At 60.5% G+C, this 14,578-nt stretch overlaps 1 protein-coding gene across 3 annotated transcripts in view; it reads left to right on the top strand.

The window, feature by feature from the left end:
* Nucleotides 1-8,871, top strand: part of PTPRE (protein tyrosine phosphatase receptor type E) — a 67,247-nt gene extending 58,376 nt beyond the window's left edge. For all 3 annotated transcript variants that reach the window (XM_054728677.1, XM_054728676.1, XM_054728675.1), the window contains 5 exons: nucleotides 2,676-2,810; nucleotides 5,362-5,487; nucleotides 6,525-6,691; nucleotides 8,158-8,293; nucleotides 8,528-8,871. In XM_054728677.1, coding sequence (XP_054584652.1) covers nucleotides 2,676-2,810; nucleotides 5,362-5,487; nucleotides 6,525-6,691; nucleotides 8,158-8,293; nucleotides 8,528-8,602 — 639 coding nt within the window. In that variant the 3' untranslated portion in view covers nucleotides 8,603-8,871. The remainder of the gene's footprint in view (nucleotides 1-2,675; nucleotides 2,811-5,361; nucleotides 5,488-6,524; nucleotides 6,692-8,157; nucleotides 8,294-8,527) is intronic.
* The last annotated feature ends 5,707 nt before the right edge of the window (nucleotides 8,872-14,578 follow it).

Here is a 14,578-nt window from a genome sequence, read left to right as displayed (position 1 = left end):
CAACTTAACCGGAACCCCGGCCACGCAGAGTAAAAGCCCACAGTGCTCCCTCAGTGCTCCCCCAGGTGCCCCCCCAGTGCTCCCCCAGGAGCTCCCCCAGTGCTCCCCCAGGTTCTCCCACGGTGCTCCCCCAGTGCTCCCCCAGGAGCTCCCCCAATGCTCCCCCAGTGCTCCCCCAGGTGCTCCCCCAGTGCTCCCCCAGGTGCTCCCCCGGTGCTCCCCCCGGTGCTCCCCCAGTGCTCCCCCAGGTTCTCCCACGGTGCTCCCCCAGTGCTCCCCCAGGAGCTCCCCCAATGCTCCCCCCGGTGCTCCCCCCGGTGCTCCCCCCGGTGCTCCCCCAGGTGCTCCCCCAGTGCTCCCCCAGGTGCTCCCCCAGATGCTCCCCCGGTGCTCCCCCAGTGCTCCCCCAGGAGCTCCCCCGGTGCTCCCCCAGGAGCTCCCCCAGTGCTCCCCCAGTGCTCCCCCAGGTGCTCCCCCAGATGCTCCCCCGGTGCTCCCCCAGTGCTCCCCCAGGTGCTCCCCCAGGAGCTCCCCCGGTGCTCCCCCAGTGCTCCCCCAGGTGCTCCCCCAGATGCTCCCCCGGTGCTCCCCCAGGAGCTCCCCCAGTGCTCCCCCAGTGCTCCCCCAGGAGCTCCCCCAGGAGCTCCCCCAGTGCTCCCCCAGGAGCTCCCCCAGTGCTCCCCCAGTGCTCCCCCAGGAGCTCCCCCAGTGCTCCCCCAGTGCTCCCCCAGGTGCTCCCCCAGATGCTCCCCCGGTGCTCCCCCAGTGCTCCCCCAGGAGCTCCCCCGGTGCTCCCCCAGGAGCTCCCCCAGTGCTCCCCCAGTGCTCCCCCAGTGCTCCCCCAGGAGCTCCCCCAGTGCTCCCCCAGGTGCTCCCCCAGGAGCTCCCCCAGGTGCTCCACCAGATGCTCCCCCGGTGCTCCCCCAGGAGCTCCCCCAGTGCTCCCCCAGTGCTCCCCCAGTGCTCCCCCAGGAGCTCCCCCAATGCTCCCCCCGGTGCTCCCCCCGGTGCTCCCCCCGGTGCTCCCCCAGGTGCTCCCCCAGTGCTCCCCCAGGTGCTCCCCCAGATGCTCCCCCGGTGCTCCCCCAGTGCTCCCCCAGGAGCTCCCCCAGTGCTCCCCCAGGTGCTCCCCCAGATGCTCCCCCGGTGCTCCCCCAGTGCTCCCCCAGGTGCTCCCCCAGGAGCTCCCCCGGTGCTCCCCCAGTGCTCCCCCAGGTGCTCCCCCAGATGCTCCCCCGGTGCTCCCCCAGGAGCTCCCCCAGTGCTCCCCCAGTGCTCCCCCAGGAGCTCCCCCAGTGCTCCCCCAGTGCTCCCCCAGGAGCTCCCCCGGTGCTCCCCCAGTGCTCCCCCAGGTGCTCCCCCAGATGCTCCCCCGGTGCTCCCCCAGGAGCTCCCCCAGTGCTCCCCCAGTGCTCCCCCAGGTGCTCCCCCAGGAGCTCCCCCAGTGCTCCCCCAGGTGCTCCCCCAGGTGCTCCCCCAGGAGCTCCCCCGGTGCTCCCCCAGTGCTCCCCCAGTGCTCCCCCAGGTGCTCCCACGGTGCTCCCCCAGGTGCTCCCCCAGATGCTCCCCCGGTGCTCCCCCAGTGCTCCCCCAGGAGCTCCCCCGGTGCTCCCCCAGGAGCTCCCCCAGTGCTCCCCCAGTGCTCCCCCAGGTGCTCCCCCAGATGCTCCCCCGGTGCTCCCCCAGTGCTCCCCCAGGTGCTCCCCCAGGAGCTCCCCCGGTGCTCCCCCAGTGCTCCCCCAGGTGCTCCCCCAGATGCTCCCCCGGTGCTCCCCCAGGAGCTCCCCCAGTGCTCCCCCAGTGCTCCCCCAGATGCTCCCCCGGTGCTCCCCCAGTGCTCCCCCAGGAGCTCCCCCGGTGCTCCCCCAGGAGCTCCCCCAGTGCTCCCCCAGTGCTCCCCCAGTGCTCCCCCAGGAGCTCCCCCAGTGCTCCCCCAGGTGCTCCCCCAGGAGCTCCCCCAGGTGCTCCCCCAGATGCTCCCCCGGTGCTCCCCCAGGAGCTCCCCCAGTGCTCCCCCAGGTGCTCCCCCAGATGCTCCCCCGGTGCTCCCCCAGGAGCTCCCCCAGTGCTCCCCCAGGTGCTCCCCCAGGAGCTCCCCTAGTGCTCCCCCAGTGCTCCCCCAGGAGCTCCCCCAGTGCTCCCCCAGGTGCTCCCCCAGGAGCTCCCCCAGTGCTCCCCCAGGTGCTCCCCCAGGTGCTCCCCCAGTGCTCCCCCAGTGCTCCCCCAGGAGCTCCCCCAGTGCTCCCCCAGGTGCTCCCCCAGGAGCTCCCCCAGTGCTCCCCCAGGTGCTCCCCCAGGTGCTCCCCCAGGAGCTCCCCCGGTGCTCCCTCAGTGCTCCCCCAGGTGCCCCCCCAGTGCTCCCCCAGGAGCTCCCCCAGTGCTCCCCCAGGGGGCCGCAGGCGCGGGGCAGGGCACGGCGCCATTCAGCTGCCTGGTTTTCCATTCCCGCCAGCCGTGTGCCAGGGCTCCAGGTTCTCCCACCCTCGCCAGCTCTTACTGCTGTCGGCCCTTCCCGTAGAGCCAGGAGGGGCGGCCCGCCCTGGGGCCGGCCCGGGTCCTGGTCCTGGGAGCCGGGATGCTCTCCCTCGTCCGGCCCCCGCTGTGCGGAGTCCCGGCTGGTCCGGATGGAGCCGAGGGAGGAAGTCAGCCGTAACGTCCCCTCTGCTCCCCGGCAGGGCTACCGGCAGAAGGACTACTTCATGGCCACGCAGGGGCCCCTGGCGCACACGGTGGAGGACTTCTGGAGGATGGTGTGGGAGTGGCGCTGCCACACCATCGTGATGCTGACGGAGGTGCAGGAGCGAGAGCAGGTGAGGCGCTGCCCGCCCGGGCCCCAGGCGGCTCGCACACACGGCCCTGCCCACCCCGGTGACGGGCGCCTCATTGCAAATGTCCCACCGGCTCTCTGGTGGGGAGGTCCGGCCTCAGCTGCCGAGAGGGGTTGGCGCTGCAAAAGGTCTCATTCCACCCTCCCTCCGTCCCTCCGTCCGTCCGTCCCTCCCTCCCTCTTCCTTCCTTTCTTCCTTTTGGGAGGGGCTAACTATAACCACCATCAGCTTTCGTTCTTAGACTTTATTTAACCTGCCTTGAAATTGCACCGTTTGTTGTCTGCCACAAATACAAATTTTACTGCAACTTATTGGAGAAAATACAAATTTGTTCAAAACTTATTGGAGAAAAAGCATGTATTCACTTTTATCCAGACATAAAGCTGGCCCTAGCCAGCTTGGCTCAGTGGATAGAGCGTCAGCCTGCGGCTGAAGGGTCCCAGGTTCGATTCTGGCTAAGGGCACAGGCCTGGGTTGTGGGCTTGATCCCTAGGGGGCGTGCAGGAGCAGCTGATCAATGATTCTCTCTCCTTCTCCCTTCCTCTCGGAAATATATATTAAAAAAAATAAAAGACATAAAGCTGCAGGTGTTGATGCCGGCGCCACTCGGCGTTGTCCTGCTCGAGGTGAACGGGTTGTGTTTCGTTTTCCCAGAGACCATCGGGGCCTTCTCGGATTAGCCTTTATTTAATAACATGACAAGGACTCCTGAACCCACCGTCCAGCTGAAAACCCAAAGTTTTCCCAATAACGTGCGTCTACCCAGGTGTCCCCCCAAGGTGTAGCCACTACCCCGAATTTGGGTTTCGATTTCTTTGCTCTTTAAAAACCGGTTTTATTGAGACACGCTTCACCTACCGTACAGTTCGTCCTTGTAAAGGCCTCCGTTCAGTGGGCTTTAGCCTATGCACAGACTTGTGCAGCCTCACCACTAATTCCCGATCCTTCTCGTCACCCCCGAAAGCAACCCCGAACCCATGAACCATCACCCCCGCCCCTCCCCCTCCGCGGCCCCTGCCACCGCCGATCCACTCTCTGACTCTCTGGATTGGCCCGCTCTGGGCGTTTCACGTGAATGGAACCTCACAGCGTGTCTCCTGCTTGCGTTCCTTCCCGTCGCATCGTGCTTTCGAGGTTCGGCCGCGTGGTGGCTGGGAAGCTCTTGGTCCCTCTGGCTGGCAGGTGCTGCTCACTGTGCGGCGGGACCACCTGGGTGTGTCCGTCCCTCAGTCGATGGACGATGGAGCTGCTTCCGCTCTTGGGCTCTCCTGAGTCATGTGCCGAGCATTCAGGTCCAGGTTTTCACCTGGCGCCCGTTCTCGTTTCTCTCGAGGAGCGTCAGGGGGGATAGCAGGGCCGTACCCTAACTCTGTATTCAGCTCCTCTGACTTACCCTTTTGGGGCCCGCCTCATTTTACATCCCCGCCCGCCGGGTGCGGGTTCCAGGTCCCCCCATCCTTGCCAACACTTATTATTGTCTGTCTTTGTTATTTTTTTATTATTTTTTTAAAAATATATTTTATTGATATTTTACAGAGAGGAAGAGAGAGGGATAGAGGTAGAAACATTGTTGAGAGAGAAACATCCATCAGCTGCCTCCTGCACACCCCCACTGGGGATGTGCCCACAACCCATGCCCTTGACCGGAATCAACCTGGGACCCTTGAGTCCGCAGGCCGACGCTTATCCACTGAGCCAAACCGGTTTCGGCTGTCTTTTTTATAAAGCCATCCAGCGGAAGTGTTCTTTGCTTTAAAAAAAGCTTTACTGTCATAAGTATGTGTGTGTGTGTGTGTGTGTGTGCGTCTAAAGACACTGCCGATCGGTTTTGCTGGCTTCTTGCTGTCGATAGAGGGTATCGTTTCAGTACAGGTTCGTCAGGGACTTTCGGTTTCTGCTCTGAATTATGCTTTGATATTTTTCTGTGCCGCCTAAAGCTGTGCTTCATTCATCATCCCTTCGTTCTGTTCCTCTTCACCAGCCAGCCATCAGCACGGCACGTGCCCCTTCTCCTGCCGGGAGCACTGGGGGGGGGGGGGGGGGGGGCGCATTTTGTTGGTTTGTTTCATGAAGGCTCAGGGCAGCCACATAGGCCGTGCGGGTTACCTGTTCCCTGCCCACTCCAGCCGATGGCGCTGGCGTTCCCAGCAGCCCTTCCTGGCTGTGAGCAGGAACCCAGCTTCATGGAAAACCAGTTTTCCAAGCGCCACATATCGAATAACCTCTCCTTCCTGTCCCGTGTCCGAGTGCCACGTACGCACGTCTGTTCTGTCCCCTTGCCCAGCGGGCATTGGTGGGCATTCACGTTCGGATTCATGTCATTTTCTTGTCCCGACAAAACATGTTAAACGGAAACACTTTTCTCTGTATGTTGTGATCTTGTTTCCAGGCATACCCTCTGCTTACTCAAATAAACCATTATAAAAATTCAGAAAACTGTGTGGAACCACTGGAGAGCAGTCCTGCATCCTGTAGTTGAAACGGCTGGCAGCAAACTGCTCATTAGGAGACTTACATTCTGTTCCCCCCCCAGGACAAGTGCTACCAGTACTGGCCGGCAGAGGGCTCCGTGACGCACGGCGACATAACCATCGAGATCAAGAGCGACACCCTTTCCGAAGCCATCAGCGTCCGAGACTTCCTGGTCACCTGCAACCAGGTACCGCGGCCCTGCCCTGTGCGCGGCGCCCAGCACGCAGCCGGCCCTCCGGTTCCACCCGTCTAGGCTCCTCCTGCCCTTTCCGGAGCCCCCCGTGGAGGTCAGAGCCCCCGTGGAGGTCAGGGCCCCCCATGGAGGTCAGAGCCCCGCGTGGAGGTCAGAGCCCCGTGTGGAGGTCAGAGTCCCGTGATGAACGGGGCCAGGTTATGCAGGGGCCGCTCTATAACATTCAGACTGCCAAGCTCACCTGCCTCCTTGCTGAGGGACAAGGGTGACGGGGCGCCCCCTGCCCACCCCCACTCCGGTGAAAGGTGGTGATGGGCAGGAGGGATAAAGGGGACAGGTGAACCCACAGAGGCCCTGCGGGGCTCCCTGCAGGTGCCTTTTCAGAGCCCCTGACCGTGCCCGTCCCCACGGGGTCCCTGCCCTGCTCCTGGCCAAGAGGGGAGTTCTGTGGGGCGGTCATACGTGAAGGGCTCGTCTGTGGGACTTGGTTCCGAGCCCAAAGTGGTCAGCACCGCAGAGAAGGCTCCCGGGGAGACTGGTTGCCTCCACCCAGTCACCACCCAGAAACTAGACCCACAAACTGCTCACTCCAGCCCTGACGGTCCCTCGGGCCCCGGCTTCTCAGAGAGAGCTGGCCTGGCCTCAGGCACAGCGGCCAGGGGCTCCGGGGACACAGCTGGCCTGGCCTCTCAGGCACAGCGGCCAGGGGCTCCGGGGACACAGCTGGCCTGGCCTCAGGCACAGCGGCCAGGGGCTCCGGGGACACAGCTGGCCTGGCCTCAGGCACAGCGGCCAGGGGCTCCGGGGACACAGCTGGCCTGGCCTCTCAGGCACAGCGGCCAGGGGCTCCGGAGACGCCTCTGCACATCCTGCTTCCCCCTCGGAAGGAAGCACGACCAGCCTGCCCCCAGGGCGACCACAGTGGACACAGCCCCGCGGAACCCTCAGGGCGGCCAGTGGTGCCTGCGGCCCGAGGGCAGGTGGCCTGGGGCCTCCCCCCCGGCAGCACCCCTGAGATGCCCTCCCCACAGCCCCCGGCCCGCCAGGAGGAGCAGACCCGCGCCGTCCGCCAGTTCCACTTCCACGGCTGGCCCGAGGTGGGCATCCCGGCCGAGGGCAAGGGCATGATCGACCTCATCGCGGCCGTGCAGAAGCAGCAGCAGCAGACGGGCAACCACCCCATCACCGTGCACTGCAGGTGAGCGCCCCCTGCTGGCCGCGCGCCGCACCGCCGGCTCCCAGCGCGGAAGGTCTCCGGGCTGCACCCTCACCTCCTCTTGCGCGCGCACACGTCACTTTACAGAAATGCCCCCTGATCAGACGTGCGGATGCGTTTCGTGGGAGGGGTCAGGAACCGATTCAAACACACATTTCGTGCGCCTCTTCAGCCATCACAGAAACCCCAAGCACAGCTCAGAGAGACCCGCTCCTGAACTTCAAGGCGCTCTGCGTCGGGGTGCTGGCTCGCCTCTGGGCCCTCTCCCTTGGGCGCTGGGAGGGGAGCCGGTGCCCCGAGGCCAGTACCGCAGAGGGCTCTGCTCCTGGGACGCGCCTGGGCGCACTCCTGGCCTGGCCGCAGGGGAGCACACGCCCCTGTTTGGGGGCCCCAGGTGCCCGTGGAGGTCACTTAGAACAAACTAGAAATGAGTTCCTGCGTGAGTGGCCTCCGAAACCCGGACTGAGTTTAGAACACGTTGGGCACCAGAGCTACGCAGGTGACGTGGCCCCCGGGGCAGGCGCGGGACAGGACCCTGCAGGGGGTAGGGGCCCAGGTCAGCCCACCTTACCCCTCCTGGGGCCTCAACAGGGAGGCCTTGCATTGCTAACAAGTTCCCAGGAGGGCGCTGCTGCTGTTCCCGGGACCCCACTCTGAGAACCAGCGGGCTCCCCAGGAAGACGGGCAATGGTGACAGCAGCTTAAACGCCGTGGCAGGCCTGACCCCGCCCAGGGGGTGTCCGTCCGCCGTCACAGGCGGGCGTTGTGCCAGTGCCCAGCTGCTGCCTCTGGGCGAAAAGCTGAGCTGCACCTCAATGGCCATTAGAAGGCCACACTGCCCTGGCCGGTTTGGATGGAGCGTCGGCCTGCAGACTGAAGGGTCCCAGGTTCGATTCCCATCAAGAGCACATGCCCAGGCCCTAACCGGTGTGGCTCAGTGGATGGAGCGTCGGCCTGCAGACTCGGGTCCCAGGTTCGATTCCGGTCAAGGGCATGTGCCTTGGTTGCGGGCACATCCCCGGTGGGGGGTGTGCAGGAGGCAGCTGATCGGTGTTTCTCTCTCATCGATGTTTCTGGCTCTCTCTCCCTCTCCCTTCCTCTCTGTAAAAAATCAATAAAAATATATATATATTTTAAAAAAACAAATCAATAAAATATATATGAAAAAAATATTATATATATTTTTAAAAAAGAGCACATGCCCAGGTTGCGGGCTCGATCCAGTAGGGGGCGTGCAGGAGGCAGCCCATGGATGATTCTCTCATCACTGATGTTTCTCTCTCTCTCCCCCTTCCTCTCTGAAATAAAGAAAAATATATTAAAGTCACACTCCCATCCTCCCCACCATGGGCTGCAGCAGCGATGTGTGGGGTGGGCCCCGTCCCATTGCTCCCCCCTTCCCACCCCCAGGCGGGCGTGGCCCTGCCTGAAGCGCTCTCTCCCCGCAGCGCGGGCGCGGGGCGCACCGGTACGTTCATCGCCCTCAGCAACATCCTGGAGCGCGTGAAGGCGGAGGGGCTGCTGGACGTGTTCCAGGCGGTGAAGAGCCTCCGCCTGCAGCGGCCGCACATGGTGCAGACCCAGGTGAGCAGGCGCCGGGTCCGGGAGCTCGTGGACCTTTCTGTGTGGGGAAACGGACTCACCGGGGACCCTCGTGCTCTGAAAACGGAATTGCGTGCCGGGAGCTGGTGTGCATGAGGGTCTGCAGTATTTCCACACAGGCTGTCGCGTGTCTTCTTTCTGAATGCTTCTGCTAATTATTCCAGTGTTTTTTTTTAAAAAATATCATTTTAATGTATTTTTGGTTTTCTTTTTCAGGAACAGTATGAATTCTGCTACAAAGTGGTACAAGATTTTATTGATATATTTTCTGATTATGCTAATTTCAAATGAGAATTCCTGCCTTAAAATATTTTTTAATTTAATGGTCAGTCTATTTTGTAAAAAAAAAATCATGTTAATTTATTTCGTAGTTGACATTAATATCCTTTCTAATGTCTTTGTATATATATCCTGTTATGCTTTAAAGGCCGCCTGCTGTAAAGTTATGATGTCTTAAAAAGGCCCCCTTTTAAAAACTGGAATAATGTATTAAGGTCAGATAATTTCCCATAAAGTATATATTTCGCTAATATCAGTAAATATTTTAATTTCTCACTAGATTCATATCATTTAATCTCTCACATTCAGCACCTCTAAATGTTATACATCGTCATAGGCCAAGTGTACAAAATGCCAAACGCAGCGTTGAGGAGGAAACGGCCGGGGGCTCAGACATCAGTTGGAAATTCGCTTTCTTCACGCTCGTCTGACAGCCCTGAGCCGCAGCTTTTTGGAAGGCAAACTGCTCCCGAAGCGACGCGATAGAGCGTGTGTTTTGTCAAGTCCTGGGTCCCAGCCCACGTGGTTTCCCTCTGACAATCTAAAGGTCCGAGGAGGCTGTGCAGCCTGAGTCCGGGGCTGAGGTTAGTGACGGAGCAGTGAGACCTCCACATGCGTGTGTCCCGGGCTGTGTCCGGGCCTCCGGGGACAGGTGACAGGAGGAGACCCAGGTGGTCGGTCCGGTGCGCCCACGGCTTTGGATGCAGCCAAAGCAGCCTTCCCAGCTGCGCTCCCACAGCGCCCCCTGCCGCCCGGCCCTCCGCGTGTGGGACGCAGGTGAATGCGTTTCTCGCGCTGGTCCCATTGGCCGCAGCTGCCAGCGTGGGCGGGAGGTCTCCCCGGGGCCCCACCTCAAACCCCGTCCCACCCCCAAAGTTCAGGCCCAGCCCCACGCCCGGCGCCCACGGGAGCCGGGAGCCCGCGCTCGGTAGGAAGAGCAGGAGGAGCGCAGGTAACGATGCTGTAAACTTCCCGAGAAGCGTTTCGGTACGTGAGAACCCCTTGTAAAAACGAAGACCGTTTGTAAGAAGAGAAACCCTAAAATCTAGATTTATACCGTTTTTTAAACGCCCCGCTCCGCAGTGTTTAATTAGAGAAAAGAAAGGCTAGCTTATTTTTGGATGGAAATACTACGGAGACCTTGGACACTGGATGACCATGATCCCCTGCCGGACAGGATTGGCTTAAGGGGTTAACAAAAAAGGGGGGGTGGGAGGGGTGACCGCAGACAAGTTTAATTTGGTAGCCCTGGTCTTTCTGTGGCCGGCCGGTGCCTGGCAGGTGAGCACAACCTCACACACCTGGTCTCGCTGGCTGACAGCAGCTCACCTGTGCGTTTGTGGTACACCTGCTGCTTTTTAAAAGACATAACGCCTCGTGTGACATTCCCCCTGCAGGCGGATTGCACTTTCTCCTGTGTTCATTGCCTGAGCACGGTGCACCCGGGGCGAGCCGGGTTCTGAGGGCAGGCCCACAGCTGTGTCCATGCCAGTGAGCGGGCCGGACCCAGGGGGGCCGAGTTCTAAGCACAGGCCCACAGCTGTGTCCATGCCAGTGAGCGGGCCGGACCCAGGGGGGCTGGGTTCTAAGCACAGGCCCACAGCTGTGTCCATGCCAGTGAGCGGGCCCTACCCAGGCGGGGCCGGGTCCTAAGCACAGGCCCACAGCTGTGTCCATGCCAGTGAGCGGGCCGGACCCAGGGGGGCTGGGTCCTAAGCACAGGCCCACAGCTGTGTCCATGCCCGTGAGCAGGCCGGACCCAGGCGGGGCCGGGTCCTAAGCACAGGCCCACAGCTGTGTCCATGCCAGTGAGCGGGCCGGACCCAGGGGGGCCGGGTTCTAAGCACAGGCCCACAGCTGTGTCCATGCCAGTGAGCGGGCCGGACCCAGGGGGGCCGGGTCCTAAGCACAGGCCCACCGCTGTGTCCATGCCAGTGAGCGGGCCGGACCCAGGGGGGCCGGGTTCTAAGCACAGGCCCACAGCTGTGTCCATGCCAGTGAGCGGGCCGGACCCAGGGGGGCTGGGTCCTAAGCACAGGCCCACAGCTGTGTCCATGCCAGTGAGCGGGCCGGACCCAGGGGGGCCGGGTTCTAAGCACAGGCCCACCGCTGTGTCCATGCCAGTGAGCGGGCCGGACCCAGGTGGGGCCGGGTCCTAAGCACAGGCCCACAGCTGTGTCCATGCCAGTGAGCAGGCCGGACCCAGGGGGGCTGGGTCCTAAGCACAGGCCCACAGCTGTGTCCATGCCAGTGAGCGGGCCGGACCCAGGCGGGGCCGGGTCCTAAGCACAGGCCCACCGCTGTGTCCATGCCAGTGAGCGGGCCCTACCCAGGCGGGGCTGGGTTCTAAGCACAGGCCCACAGGTGGCCAGGTTCCTGCCTCTCCCCTGAACCCCACCAAGGGCAGCGCAGGTGCCCCGCTGGGAAGACAAAAGCACAACTGGGTGAGGGCTGCCGTGCCGCCGCCGGCCACAGCCCTGGCTGTGCACACCACACTGATGCCGCCCGCCGTCCTCCCTCTCGGTCCCAGGACCCGCACTTGGGCCCCGGAGGGAGACGCAGGGAGCTCTGCCAGGCAGGCCGGTTGGCCCGTGGGTCTTCATTGTAAATCCCGAGCCCAGAGCCTCCCTTTGGCCGAAGGGAAGAGGCAGCGGCTTTCGCTCGGCACCGGCTGCCTGTGATGCCGCTGCTGGTCATGTATTTGAGGGGCCCTCGTGGGAGGGCGCGGATTTGGGTCCAAATCGAGGAGCCTCCCTCAGCATCCTCCACGCCCCTCAGTGGGCTCCCGGGCACCTCCTGCGAGGAGACGGAGACCCCCTCAGGGCGCCCTCGGGAAAGTGCCCCATGGGTGCGCCATCCCGGTGTGCCCCGCAGGTGTCCGGGACCCCGCTTGGTCCTCTCAGTCCCAGAAACAAAGCAGAAGCCACTGTCCCTTGGGCACAGGCCCCTCCCAGCGGGGGGCAGCCCGCACCTGCCTTCCAGGGGGGCCCTGTAATGCAGCCAGCTGGCCCCGTGCAGTGGTCTGGGGGAGCCCTCGGGACTCGCCGCCTGTCTGTGCGGCCACCCGGGAACTCCTTTCCTTCAGTCACAGGAGGCCCCGTCCACAGGGGCGCCGCCGACCTGGTCCCCGCGTTCTCCTGTGCTGCGCGCAGTTGAATTCAAATGCCAAATCCGACCGGAGGCTCCGGTTCTGACCTGTGCGCTGTGGTCACCGTGTGACTCCCGTACTCTCCGTGTGCTGATGAAGGATGCAGACCGCCGGGGTTCCAAGGGGTATTTTTTACGTGTTTTTAAAAACTTTTACAATGAGCCTGGCATCCGTCTCAGCACTCGGAGACGTGCCCACGTTATTTTTTTAATGTCTGGTTACTGATACTTCTGTGTAACTACGTCGTGTTCCATTCATGTGCAATCTTCCTATGTATGTACTCCGGTGTCAGCCACCTTGCTTCCTTTTATTACGTTTCTCATTTGATCTTGTTCTGGTTTTGATGCCACTGAATGTTGCTGACTTCTCTGTACCTGCAAATTGCCAGGTGGGAAACATTCCGATGCAAGGATAAATCTTTGCTTTGACTTCCAGCCTGCGTCTCGTTCTTTCTAGACCACTGACTTTGGGGCTTCTGTGACTTAGCTAGGAGCAACCCCTCCGGCGTTGGGGGTGTGGGGGCACGGTGGGCGTGGGGGTGCTCAGCTGGTCCTCAGGCCTGAGTGTGCAGGCAGGAAACACACCATAACTCACCGTCAGGAGCCCGTGCTTTTGCTGGCATCTGGGCAGGAGTCTGAGCTCTGAGCAGTGATGTCTCGCGGTCAACAAGGGTGACGACAGATGCGTCAAGGTCACAGCCAGGTGGACTCAGAAAGCCCTGGATGTTGCTTTTCCTCCTAAAATCTAAGCCTCACCAGCCGCCCTCATGGCTCTGGCTGTGCCCACCTCGCCTCCCTCCTTGCCCCTCCCCCCCCAGCTTCCTTTCAGCATTCTAGACCCACTTGGGATCCGAACAGATGCTTTTATTATTCGCTGTATTTAATAAAATTCATGAGCCTTAGGTTTGCCAAAATGATTTGAAACCTTTTAGTCCCCTCTCCAAAAGAAGTCACCTGCAGTGAAGCTCACCTGCAACGAAGTGCCGTTGGCTCTCCTGGGCCCTGGCGTACCTGGGTCTTCCTTGGCGGTCTGCCTGCACTGTCTGTGACAGGGGTCCCCGAGGGCAGTGGCCCTCCCGCCTGCTGTAGGTGGGGGCAGGCCCTTCCCTGGGCTCGGTCCACCTGGAGGAAGAGGCACAGACACGCCCTGAGGTGTGGAGAGGGGAGGGTCCTCAGGCCATGCTGGGGTTGCAAGGGTTCAGGAAGTCCCCATATGGGCCACCATTAATGCCAGGGTTCTTGTTCCAGCATTACAAAGGGTTCAGCAATCTGGAGAAAGGCTGTGCGTAGATTAAATAAGAGTCCAGAGATGAAAGATAATTTTGAAAGGCATTAGGGGTCAGAGGAGCTTCAGCTAAAGGAGCTAAAGTTCTCAGTTCTTAGTTCTCCTTGTCTCAGGACCCCTTGCTTTTTATTAACACAATTTGTCCTAAGGCAAGGTGGAGACATAAACTTCAAAGGGTAGGGTTTACAGAAGCATTGTCAGATTGGGGAATAGCCTACAGCTGTTCAGGTGTTTGGCCAATAGGAGGCAACAACATGTAGACTGAGATGCCCTGAGCTGTCTGGCAGCAAACATCCTATTCAGGTTTGGGGGAAGTGCCTTTCAGCCATTCCACCAGGTGATTACATATGTGACTCAGCCCTTGTTGAGCCCCCAAGTTTCATCAACCGTTTGATAAAACTCTTGTAATTATGACATGCTGGAATTGGCTTCCGGCAGGCCACATCAGTTATTCCAACCAGTGAGCTGCAGCCTCAGGAGGGGTGTGCACACACGTGTCCGTGTGCATGTGTATGTGTGCGAGTATGTGTGCTGGGCGGGTCTGGCCTAAAGGCAAGAGTGGGCTGGTACTTTGAGCAAAGACTGTGCCCGACAGGCCATTCGGAGCTTGAAGGGAAGTGGGGAGACGTTCCATTTCCTGAAAACTTCAGGGCAGGGGGGCTCCTCACCTGGAATCGCAGGCTGACAGTCCAGACCCACAGCGAGCGGGGTGCACTGCCTGCAACCTGCTCTCAGCCTTAGCCTGGTGATGGTTATCTAATCCCTCCCCCCAAGTGTAAAACACCTCCCTCCCCCCCCCCCCCCCCCCCGCGCCCCGTGTGAAGTGAAGGATGCGCACTGTGGGTGTTTTCTCATCCAGACCCACAACCCTGGCTACACTCTGGAAATGCTGTGCTTATGAAGGTGGGAAAGTGGGCTCATTTATTTCCGTGAGATTTGTGGTCAGAATTAAACCCAAAAGGGTTTTTAATTTATTTATCTTTATTGTTAAAGTATTACAGATGTCCTTTTTCCCCCATTGACACCCTCCACTCCACCCCCATGCCCTGCCCCAGGCCTTCACCACACACTACTGTGTCCATGGGTTATGCATTTATGCATCTAAGTTATTTGGTTAATCTCTTCCCACCCATCCCCACCTTCCCTGAGATTTATTACTCTGTTCCATGCTGCTATGTCTCTGGATCTATTTTGCTCATTGGTTCATCGTAGTATTTTAGATTCCACATGAGTAAGATCATGTGGTACCTGACTTTCTGACTGGCTTATTTCACTTGGCATAATACTCTCCAGGTCCCTCCATTGTGTCTCAAAGGGTAAGAGATCCTTTTTTACAGCTGTGTAGTATTCCATGGTGTAAATGTACCAGCTTTTTTTATCCACTCGTCTGCTGATGGGCACTTGGGCTGTTTCCAGACCTTAGCTATTGTAAATAATACTGCTATGAACATAGGGGTGCATATATTCTTTCTGATTGGTGTTTTGGGTTTCTTAGGATGTATTCCTACAAGTGGGATCACTGGGTCAAGTAGCAGTCCCATGTTTAATTTTTTGTT

Source organism: Eptesicus fuscus, chromosome 17 (genome assembly GCF_027574615.1).
Source record: "Eptesicus fuscus isolate TK198812 chromosome 17, DD_ASM_mEF_20220401, whole genome shotgun sequence".
In the NCBI taxonomy this organism is placed as follows: domain Eukaryota; kingdom Metazoa; phylum Chordata; class Mammalia; order Chiroptera; family Vespertilionidae; genus Eptesicus; species Eptesicus fuscus.
The sequence above is the reverse complement of the archived record's forward strand: the minus strand, read 5'-3'. Positions and strand labels throughout refer to the sequence as shown.